At 36.9% G+C, this 10847-nt stretch overlaps 2 protein-coding genes across 6 annotated transcripts; one reads left to right on the plus strand and one right to left on the minus strand.

Moving 5' to 3' along the window:
• Positions 1-26: 26 nt before the first annotated feature.
• On the plus strand, positions 27-5515 carry LOC108224064 (uncharacterized). Of its 2 annotated transcripts, XM_064094127.1 has the most exons (16): positions 52-193; positions 230-365; positions 580-677; positions 825-925; positions 1035-1113; positions 1236-1296; positions 1464-1510; positions 1628-1720; positions 1824-1914; positions 2534-2582; positions 3614-3730; positions 3805-3952; positions 4569-4661; positions 4737-4805; positions 5099-5141; positions 5238-5515. In XM_064094127.1, exons 2-16 carry the CDS (start codon positions 308-310, stop codon positions 5336-5338), a joined length of 1248 nt encoding a protein of 415 aa, XP_063950197.1. In that variant the 5' UTR covers positions 52-193; positions 230-307; the 3' UTR covers positions 5339-5515. The 2 variants fall into 2 exon arrangements, with proteins under 2 accessions (XP_017254101.2, XP_063950197.1); XM_017398612.2 differs by having other exon boundaries at positions 27-365.
• A 2402-nt stretch (positions 5516-7917) lies between these two features.
• On the minus strand, positions 7918-10847 carry LOC108222041 (E2F transcription factor-like E2FE). 4 transcript variants are annotated; one of them, XM_017395927.2, is made up of 11 exons: positions 10610-10846; positions 10408-10475; positions 10161-10213; positions 9997-10074; positions 9826-9879; positions 9576-9690; positions 9333-9397; positions 9156-9228; positions 9002-9063; positions 8510-8921; positions 7918-8340 (listed from the first exon to the last, which is right to left on the minus strand). In XM_017395927.2, exons 1-11 carry the CDS (start codon positions 10717-10719, stop codon positions 8249-8251), a joined length of 1182 nt encoding a protein of 393 aa, XP_017251416.1. In that variant the 5' UTR covers positions 10720-10846; the 3' UTR covers positions 7918-8248. The 4 variants fall into 4 exon arrangements, with proteins under 4 accessions (XP_017251416.1, XP_063948932.1, XP_063948931.1 ...); XM_064092862.1 differs by having other exon boundaries at positions 8108-8340; positions 9333-9400; positions 10610-10847; XM_064092861.1 differs by having other exon boundaries at positions 8108-8340; positions 9002-9075; positions 9333-9400; positions 10610-10847.

Consider the following 10847-nt stretch of genomic DNA (forward strand, 5'->3'; position numbering starts at 1 on the left):
GGATAAATTAAACAGCAACGTGATACATACATGCACATGCTACATTGCTGTCTCAACACCCCCACTCTTTACCCGTACCAATTATTTCTAATCCCTCATTCTTACTGTTTGTTTCTTCTTTAGATCTCTTTTTTTTAATCTTATTCATCATCGTCCACTTTTTTACATACACACTCCAAGGCCTAAGCTTTACTTGTAGAGTTTTGTAGCTTATTCTTGAAATTCAGGGGAATTGACACACACCCATATATTTGTTTTGTGTTTTAGTGTGATTTGTTGAGAGATCTGGGTTTTTGTGAGGATTATTATGGTGAGCTCAGATGAGAGGGTTGTGGCTGTGATCATGGTGGGTGGCCCAACTAAAGGTATTTCTTGTTTTCTTTGTTTGATTCTTTTGTTTGTTTTGTAATCTCATGTTGTTTCTTTTTTGTTGTGGGATTTGGATGGTGGGTTTTGATTAGAATTTGGTCTTTTTGGATGGGAATTGTTGTATTGTTGTGGTTTGATTCTTGTTTGTGCTTCTGAGGTATGCCCTTTGGTGAATTTTGTATTAAGATGTTGATTACCATGTTTGTGTAGGGACTAGATTTCGGCCATTGTCGCTGAATCTTGCGAAGCCACTCTTTCCATTGGCAGGGCAGCCAATGGTTCATCATCCAATTTCTGCTTGTAAAAGGGTATGTATGATGCTACTGTTTTAGTATGCCAGAACATTGGTCTAATTCATAATTTTGGGTTTTTTTCATTACTTGATACTTGTTGAGGGAGGGAGGATAGATTTACTATTTAAGCTCTTATGTGCATTTTACTTGTCCACGTCGTAGATTCCAAACCTTGCACAGATCTATCTTGTTGGTTTTTATGAAGAACGGGAATTTGCCTTGTATGTCTCCTCAATCTCGAATGAGCTGAAAGTGCCTGTTAGGTAACTTCATTGGCTATTCAATTTCCTTTGTAGGTTCTAAGTATTACATGATGATTTAGCAAAGAAAGAAAATGATGATTGAATGTTAATGTCTGGAGTTTGTCCTTAGATACTTGAAGGAGGACAAGCCACATGGTTCAGCTGGCGGACTTTATAAATTCAGAGATCTACTTATGGAAGACGACCCGGTAAAGTCTTAAAGCTATATCTCTTCTGATCTTGTAATGAGTAGAAATCGAAGAAAAAAATTGTATTGTTATATACACTTTTTGCAAATTTCAGTTGACTGATTTAAGTTTTCTTGTTGCAGTCACACATTTTCCTGCTGAATTGCGATGTTTGTTGCAGTTTTCCACTCCCAGAGATGCTTGGTAACCTGTCTTCTTTTAAATTTGCTCATATTTTTTTATCGTGCTTGCCATTCTAATCCAGTGATAAATGCTTTATTCATACTTGTAATTTTCTTTGAAGTTGGTAGATGATATCAGTTTCGTCTTGAATATTAAAAGTTCACCAGTTTCCTTTGACTTTTCTTCAGAGGCCCATAAAAGATACGGTGGGATTGGAACAATCCTAGTAATCAAGGTCAGAAAGCTTTTGTGGAAAATGTCAGAATCAGATTTGTTTTAGGTTTCTAGCAACTATTTTCTGCCTTAATTTTTGCTCCTATGTTTAGGTGACCCTGTCATCTTTTGTGCATAGGTTTCCCCGGAGACAGCCAATGAGTTCGGAGAGTTGGTGGCTGACTCTACAACTAATGAATTGTTGCATTATACGGAGAAGCCAGAAACATTTGTATGTATATAGACTAACAGATATTCGCTTGCATCCAATATCAGCTCAATGATCTGTTGAATAATAAAGTTTTATTTATATTCTAGTTTCTGATGATTTGCAGGTGAGTGATCGAATAAATTGTGGTGTTTATGTATTTACACCAGATATATTCACTGCCATTCAAAATGTTTCTTCACAAAGAAAAGAAAGAGGTCAGTCATTAGGACTTGATTACTAAAAGGCTACGACCGTCTCACATTCTAAACATTATTGTATTGTATATATGTAGTTCTAACAGAAAGCAATTGATGATCGTCAGATTATTGGACCTTAATATTAACAGATCACGTGGATGATGTATAATGAAAAAGTTTGAATTCTATAGTCTAAGATTACTTTTGAATTATATGTGCATCACCTGGCTGAATGTTGTATTTGTATATACAACATTCAGCTTGAAGTGGGAAAGTTATTCCCGTAACTTGAACCGTGTGAAGATAAAGTTTTCCTCATTTCAGTGTTCCTTTAGTGATACTGTGGCATGGGATTATTAAAATGAACAATCTTTCTGCCTTCGAAATCATTATTTGCAATTAAATTGTGAAGAGAGGATATGTATGCAAACCGATGCTTGGGTCGAGGAAAGTACTTTGAGGAATGATATTCTGGTTCCAAATTCCATATGTAGGTGTTAATTACCTGTCAGGAAACATTGAGTTTGCTAAATAAATAGACAAGGGGACTGGGGTGTTTCTGATATTTGGGTGAGAAAATGTAGTTGCACTTTATTGCCATTCCTTATGATGCGATCTAAAGTTTCACCATTTGCAGCTAATCTCAGACGTTTGTCCAGCTTTGAAGCTCTGCAGTCAGCAACAAGGTCATAATTTCTACTCCATGTTCAGTGCTAAGTTCTCCCTTGCTTGTATATACAATGAAATTTAATACCTTTTATAACTATATTATTTCACAAATATATATTTGTGCATCATTTGGTACCATTAATAATAAAATTTTATGCTGTGAGTAGGCGCTTGCTAGTTTAATTATGAGTTATCCCAGAAGATAAAAGAGTTTTTATTCAGTTTTTTTTCTTTGCCTACAGGCTACATGGTAGTTTTTTTCTGTATAAAGTATGTTTGCAGCTGAATTTCTGTAGCTTTTCATATTTATGCCGTGAAACTGTGATGTGCTATTATTTCTTACTGAATGTGCTATTATTTTTTACTGCTACATCTTTTCAAGTAGTAATTATAACATCTCAAAAAACAGGCGTATACTGCCTTGAAGTTCAATGGCATTGGAGAGACTAGTAGCATAAGTTTGATGCAGATTAGATGGAATTTATTAACATACTGTTGGTCAGTTGGCCTTGCCTGGACATTTTATTAAAAGCATAATGTGATGCTTATTGCTTAGTACTTGGTAGCACGGGCTCTCGTGCTCCTTTCATACTGACGAAGCTTGATGCTTGGTCTAGTCTCCAATCTAATATATTGTCAGGAAGTTGGTCCAGTAAAGAAAACGAAAAAAACTGTTACAGTTTCTCTCTCAGAGATTCCCCAACTAAGCTGAACTATTATAAAGGCCTAGTTGGATTTGTCCAAACCTGAAACCTCAGATCCATGCTGATGCAGTGGCTTTGCTTGTCATGGAACTTAATGATCAATTCCCATTATGGTTAACCTCTATAAAAACATATACATGTAGACGTATACATACATTAAGGCGCAATAAACAGTACCTTTTGCTATCAAAACAGAATTAAACAAGTGACTAGTCCGTAATTCAGGACAACTAATATTGCAAGTATTAGCTTTAATCCTCTTACATATTGATGTAGGTTTGTAGCTTCCTATGGCAATCGGGGGAAATATCTAAATTACTTTTCTGACATAAGTGAATTTACAGGAGCCTTCCAGCAGATTTTTTCAGATTAGATCAAGATATTCTAGAACCTCTAGCAGGGAAAAAACAGTTGTATACTTATGAAACATTGGACTTTTGGGAACAGATCAAAACTCCCAGGTAAGCTAAATTTCCATTGGTCTAAAAAAAGATACCATGCGCAATAATGTAATGTTCCGGTTGATAAATTGCAGTATGTCGTTGAAATGCTCAGCCTTGTATCTAAACCAATTCCGACATAACTCACCCCATCTTTTGGCAAGTGGAGATGGTACAAAAAGTGCCACCATTGTTGGTGATGTTTATGTGCATCCATCAGCAAAAATTCATCCAAGTGCTAAGGTTGTTCTTTTCCACTTTGTTTCTGACTAGCATTAAACTTGCACCATACTTGCTTGTTACAATCTTAAATCATCATATGAAGTGCTTGCCAGTTTATTCTTTCTTATATGTTGTTACTTGAGCATAGAATTAGAAAGTATGTGCCAGCTTTATAATATACTTTCCTTGGCCCTGAGACTTGCATCTACTCTTGCTTTGGTTGCTAAATTGCATCCTGAGAGGGCATATAGAAACTCATATCGATGATAAAGAGGAGACAAGATAGTTCTTTATAATCAGTTGAATGCTGTAGGATAATTCAAATGTGTTGTGCACCCTTTAGATGGACATGTGGAGCGTAGTACATTAATTTTTACAGACATCTTGCCTTTCTTTCTAGTTTGTAGTTTCTACCATAATTTCCCACGACTGTTTCTACTTTGTCATTTGTATGATGTGTGTCTGGTCACTAGTCTTAAGAACCTAATGCAGCTTTAAGAAGATATTTTAGTTATCCTGATTTTGTGTATCACAAACTTGAAGCAGATTGGTCACAACATTATTGTGCTTTTGTTATCCTGATTTGTGTTTTTTGCATATTTTACGGAAATATTAACTATTTTACAAATCATTACAGATTGGTCCCAATGTCTCAGTTTCTGCCAATGCACGGATAGGAGCTGGTGCCAGGCTTGTAAGTTGTATCATTCTGGATGATGTGGAGATTAAGGTGTGTGACAAAATTACATGCGTCGCATTTTTAGAATTGGCACAGAGTTACAAAAATTTAAGCTGTGTTCTGTAGGAAAATGCAGTTGTTATTCATGCAATTGTTGGGTGGAAATCTGCTGTAGGGAGGTGGTCTCGTGTCCAGGTATATATGTAGTACCATAACAGTTATTGTTACTTTTGACGATATAATATGGGTGTTTAAAATTTACAGACTTGGTTAGCTTATAGTCTTATACTAACGCAAACTTGGAGAGATCTAAATTCATATCCATCTGCCTCTGCACATATAGCATTCCGCATTTACACTCTTATTGAGTTTTGAAAGCACTACTAGGTTCAAATCATCACAAAAACGGAGCTTACATAACACGACTAATTGGATTCCAAATATGATATGAAAAGCTTACTTAAATATCTTGCAAATTTTGGTTTCAGGGAGGAGGAGATTATAAAGCGAAGCTTGGAATTACAATACTTGGTACCTTCTTGATGCCTTCTCATATTAATTCTTCTGACATACATTTTATTTTTCGAATGAGAGCCTCAACATCTGAGAAAATATATATTAATCCAGGTGAAGCCGTAAATGTTGAGGATGAAGTCGTCGTGGTCAATAGCGTTGTTCTTCCAAACAAAACCCTTAACGTTAGTGTTCAAGAAGAAATAATATTGTAACTGGGAAATTCCATTGTATCTACCCGGCCTTCATTCGTTTATTTATTTGTAAAAATCTAGTACACTGTTCTTATGTACTATCAAACACAGCATATATATTGTTGCAACATGTTCTGGGGTTTACCCTACTGTATTACCACATTTTTTGGTTAATAAAATGCTTCTTCTTCATTCCAAGCTCAGTTCTATTATAATCCTCTGGTGAAAAACAATATAGGTGAATACATTATACGTCCTCGCATCACATCTTCCCTTAGCATATCATTACATGATCGCCTTTTGTTTCCCGGACGTTTTTTTAGTTTTTAGCATTTCTGACAAAGAGATTCTGATAACTCTGTTAGAAACCCCTACACAAGTTGATCTTAGTTTCAGTCATATTGTTCCTTTCAGTTCTAATCTTGGTTTCAAATTCAGAGGAAACAAAAGTGAAGAAGAGGGTAAGTTAGTGTTAGACAATCTGTGCAAAAACCAACAAAACAATACGTGCGTTTGTGTGTGTGTGACAAAACAGTAGGCGTAAGGAGACAAAACAGAATGAAGGATATATGAACGGAAATCCGAGTCCAGTGCGTAACTGTCTCCTTAAAGCGTATTTCGCCCTCACCGTGTGTGATGAACGATCGCCTCCCAGGATAAAACGGATTGAACGATGCAGTAAGCACCTTCGACGAACAAGAACAAGACTGAGAACTATCACCGACGCGGCTAGGGTTTGTATGCGAGCGGCTGTGGGTTTTCGTATGTCTAAAACCCTAAGCTATAATGAATATATATAGGCGATGCAAGGCTTGTGCGCTACGCTTCACAATTAATTAAAACGGTTTAATTAATTTACGCGGTTATAAATTAAATCCGAAATCAAATCGAATTAATTTAAAACCAAACAATTAATCCGAAATCAAATCGGAATTAATTTCTGTCAATTTAATTGAGCCCAAGCCCAGTGGAAAAATTAAATTCAGCAAAACTAGTCCGTAATTCTTCGGGCCCAAATTTTGCTGCATTCGTGTCCGCAGGTCGCACACGCGGAAAAGCCCGAGGCTTGCGAAGCCACGAAACTCCCCTCGAAATCCCACAATTTGCACCCCCTGCGCGCACGTAGGTGGTGGAGCATAACACACTAACACAAGTTAAACACTACAAGAGTGTTCTACTATATAAACCCATTAAAGGCCTATATTCTTTTCTATGTGGGATACTAGTTCTCTTTTCCATTTTTCCACTACCAAGGAAGCAACTTTGGATCATCACAACTCATCCATTCCTTAGTCGTTTTGAGTGAATAAACATGCGTTGGAAAGCTCTCTCGGAGGAGAACATAATCCAAGCATAACCCGCCACGAGCACGTAGCCGAGCCTCACTCAAATTGGTGCTCAAAATGACAAATTTCCAACAGTTAGAGTATTTGTGGCTAACTAAAAGTTATAAACGCGCCATAGTTTCTTTTCCACCAGAAACTTTACTTGGATCTCACAATACTGCACTTCCCAACTATAGCGGTACCTTGTCACTTAAGCCAAAATCGAATAATTAATTGGCTAGTAAGACAATCTGCTTTACCTTGTGCAGAAATTCAGGCAGCACAATTTTCAACTTTTGGGAATTTTCAGTCATAGATCTAGACATCTGGTGCTCCCTTTGGTTGCATGAGATAGTATTATTAAAATCATTAAAAATCTAGAAGCGAAGATTATATGCGAACGATATAAGAAAAGTGCGCCAAAATTAGTATGACAAGTCCGGAGAGTAAAATTAGTGTGAGAGTTATCCTGTGAAAACGGGACCTTGCGTTGATCCAAAGGGTCACGGATTCAAACCTCTCCCGGGCACTCATCCGATTTAAAGAGACAATGAAAAGATTTCACCAAATGGGATTGAGTCCCAAACTATGCATATCACAAGAAGTTCCTACCTACTTGGTTTTATCGGTCAATAAGTCTGATTTACATACCTATGTTGGCTATAGAGCTATTCAATAGGTTCCGAGACAAAATCTCATAGGTTGGGGTGTCTTGTAATAAGTTTTTTTTCACCAAACCGAGAGTAAAAGACAAAATTTAAGCAATCAAATTTAAATGGGCAATAAACAAAAAACCATTCACGTATAGCACAGATTTCATTTATAACACAGGTAGTCAGGTACTTTTCAGCTTGAAATCCACAAGGATACAGTTTTGAGCGTCACAGAGCCAAATGGAACGCAATATACAGTTCAAACAAATAGAGTAATTTTTAAGAGAATCACTAGCCTTTAAGTAAGCCTAAGACTGGACACTGGACAGTGGAGTGATGGATTATAAGTATTGTGCGAGTAGAAGACCAGAGCTTCTGCACTCAGAACCAGTTATGTACTGAATAATTCAAAACTTATGTGTTGCCTCATAGTCTAAGGCTTGAACATTTCCGCCCAAGGGGAATGACACCTTGGATGCCCTTGCAAAGGTTGGAACAAACTATGTTCTTTTGTTTATCTATGGTTCATGGCAGGTTTAGGCATTAGCAACACAAGGACTACAACATGACAGCCTATTTTAAGGACTTCGTAGGGGAAAATTTACGATACATGCAAAAGACATAATAGAGACATTCAATTATTATTGATGTAAAGCCCAACTGCTTGAGCTTTAACCATGTATAATTCCCTAAAATCAGGAGTACCTTGTTTTTAGAACTAAAAAGAAAGCAGAACATCCAGGGTGTCTAATGACATGGAAGCAAATGAATGATGTAACAGATTACAATTCAAAGTATCCAGAGGATGGCCATTAGAAGCTGATACATAGAGCAATAGCATATGCATTCAACATCTTCCCATCTCTTCTTCGTCATCTTGAATGCAAACTGTAGGTGCCTATGTTCTAGTTCTGACTAATATGAATCTGAATTTCTAGCAGCACATACAATGATTAGGACTGCAGTTGTATTGGATTCTTTCCAGCTACTTCAGAACACCAAGAACCCCAAGCCTCCATATAATGACAAAATAGATCTCTCAATGCTGAAAGAAACATCACAAGGTAATAGTCTACTATCAGTAAATAAAAAACAGATTTCAGCCAAGTTATAACTACATGTGGCATGCCAATATTTGTGTGAATCACCTCAAGAGTCAACAATAATTCTAAGATATTGAATTGATTCATTTTCCTTAGAGAATGAAGCAATACCTTGGTTATGATACTGAGGAGTGTGAGCTTTGGCAAGACTTTCCCAATCACGGGGCTGCTTTCTCTCATCATTGCTTGAAGGTTGGGTTTTGAGCACATTTATAGGAGCAAAGGGACCATAATGATAGTTTTGGACATTCTGTAGTGATCCCTTTTCCGAGTCACTCACATCAACAGCCTTTTTGGCAGTCATGCATTCAGCGCGTATCTGTGATGGTGTTATAGTTGCCTGATCTGCAGCTGTATTAAGTGATGGCGCCCCCCTGCATCTTTTGAGACTGGTGTTTGTCAGCTCAGTTCCAAATGTCCGTTTCTTGCTCTCAAGAATTAGAGCATTAGTTGATGCCATTTGAGATTTTCCCTTCATTCCCAGCCATCTGAAGGCAGGTTTCCTTGTCTCTGGGTGATGAGTCTGCATCATTTATTAAGTTAGGATTCAAACAAAAATGTAGTTCTGAACATCTTCCAGATAAAAGTAAACTAAAATTTTACCTTCTCAATAAAGTTCATTGAAGACAATACATTTGCTATATCATAAAGTCGTCTAACCTTAGCTGTAGAATTGTCTTAAGAAAAGAACGTTAGTTAAATAGTTCTCAGTAACAACTCATTATATTTAAGGGGAAAACAAGGAAAAAATCATTACTTCTCATCATTGACATATCATGAGCATCTCCAAGCAATATCTTTGCAGCTTCATCAAGGGAGATCATCTCCACCTAAAATTTTTTTAAAAAAAATAACAAAGAAAATTATGGAGCTCATCAGACATGCTTATTCACAAAGAAAAAAGCTAAAATAAATATTAAAAAAACCAGCATACTTCTGAACACAGGAAGAGCTTGACAAAATTCTGTGTCAGCAACCCCAAAGATTTCTCCTTCCGCTCTGCAAAGATTAAAACTTAAACATAGGCCAAGGTCTCACAACAACACTTACATATCACCAAAAACTATGATAATTAACTTCGTATTGACATTATGTGTATTTGTCATGTGAATTTATCAACACAAAGTTGCTTAGGTATGATTGTGATAAGAACAAGGAGAAAACTGCAAAACCATACCAGACTTAGATGCCCCTAATCCTGGAATTTTGGGGACCGAACTTGCATTTGATTTATCAGTCTGACTTGAATTGTTGGAACTTTGAAACTTTTCATCTACTTCATCATCCAAAACCTATAATATAATTACAACTACCATTAACAATGCTACAACTCATAGCTGGAATCACAAAAATGAAATTGACAGTAATATGTAATACAGATAAAGGAGGAGTCCTCCGAAGTTCCAAGAAATGAACAAGCCACACACCTTAAAGGGAAGAGGATCTTCAAACGAGGTATAGCTCTCCTTGAGCCCTTCTTGCTGGTAAATTAACAGGAAAAACAATCAGCCAATTGCAAATACAAATGAACTTCTAACTAAATAGGTCATTCCGATAATCAAGTCTCCTATAAAACAGTAATTGGATAAAGTAAACACCTTAAGCAGCTGCAGCGTTTTAGGAATGACTCCAAACCCCTTCCAAGAATAACGATTCTTGGCCTTCTTCGTGAGAAGCTGCACAAAAGTAAAGAAATTCAAGACAAACACCCTAAACTTAGACGCATTAAATTGAAGAAAAGTCGAGGAATGACAGATCTTACACCAATACTTTCAAGAACATTAACGATATCATAGATCCGCCGCCTCTCCACACCTGAAAACATCACCAATTATACACCAACACTTGAATTCATATAATTCACATGTTTACAAGAATTTAATAAAATGAAGACAATCCAACATACAAAACATAGCGAATTATAAGAAAAATCAAAACTTTATTTTGAATATTATATATATTCAAGAATTCGAGAAATGAAATAAAAGGAAAGTGATGGGAGGAAAGACCTAGACGCGCAGCAGCATCGTCAAGTCCAATTGTGTCGATGCCGTCTCGATCATACAAGCTCAAGAAACTGGAAAAAAGATAAAATATATCGGAAAGATGAAATTATATAGATGCATAAAGAAACTAAACACACACACAGATATATATAGAGAGAGAGAGAGAGGGAGAGGGAGAGGGAGAGGGAGAGGGAGAGAGGAGTACTTGGAGCATAAAAGGCCAAGAGATTTCTGTTTGCGGCAATAGTTGGAGTCTCTGGATCCAGAAGGAACGCAAGAAGATGAATCTTTGGAATTGGATGAAAGCAGCGCCATTTCTCTCTACAGATCTGAGAGAGAGCGAGAGAGAGAGAGAGAGAGAGAGAGAGAGAGAGATGGGGGTGGGGGTGGGTTTAAAAGAGAGAGAGATTAGGGGTTGTTGAGGTTGGCGGGGTGAAGGGAGA

Source organism: Daucus carota, chromosome 5, assembly GCF_001625215.2.
Source record: "Daucus carota subsp. sativus chromosome 5, DH1 v3.0, whole genome shotgun sequence".
NCBI classification, from domain to species: domain Eukaryota; kingdom Viridiplantae; phylum Streptophyta; class Magnoliopsida; order Apiales; family Apiaceae; genus Daucus; species Daucus carota.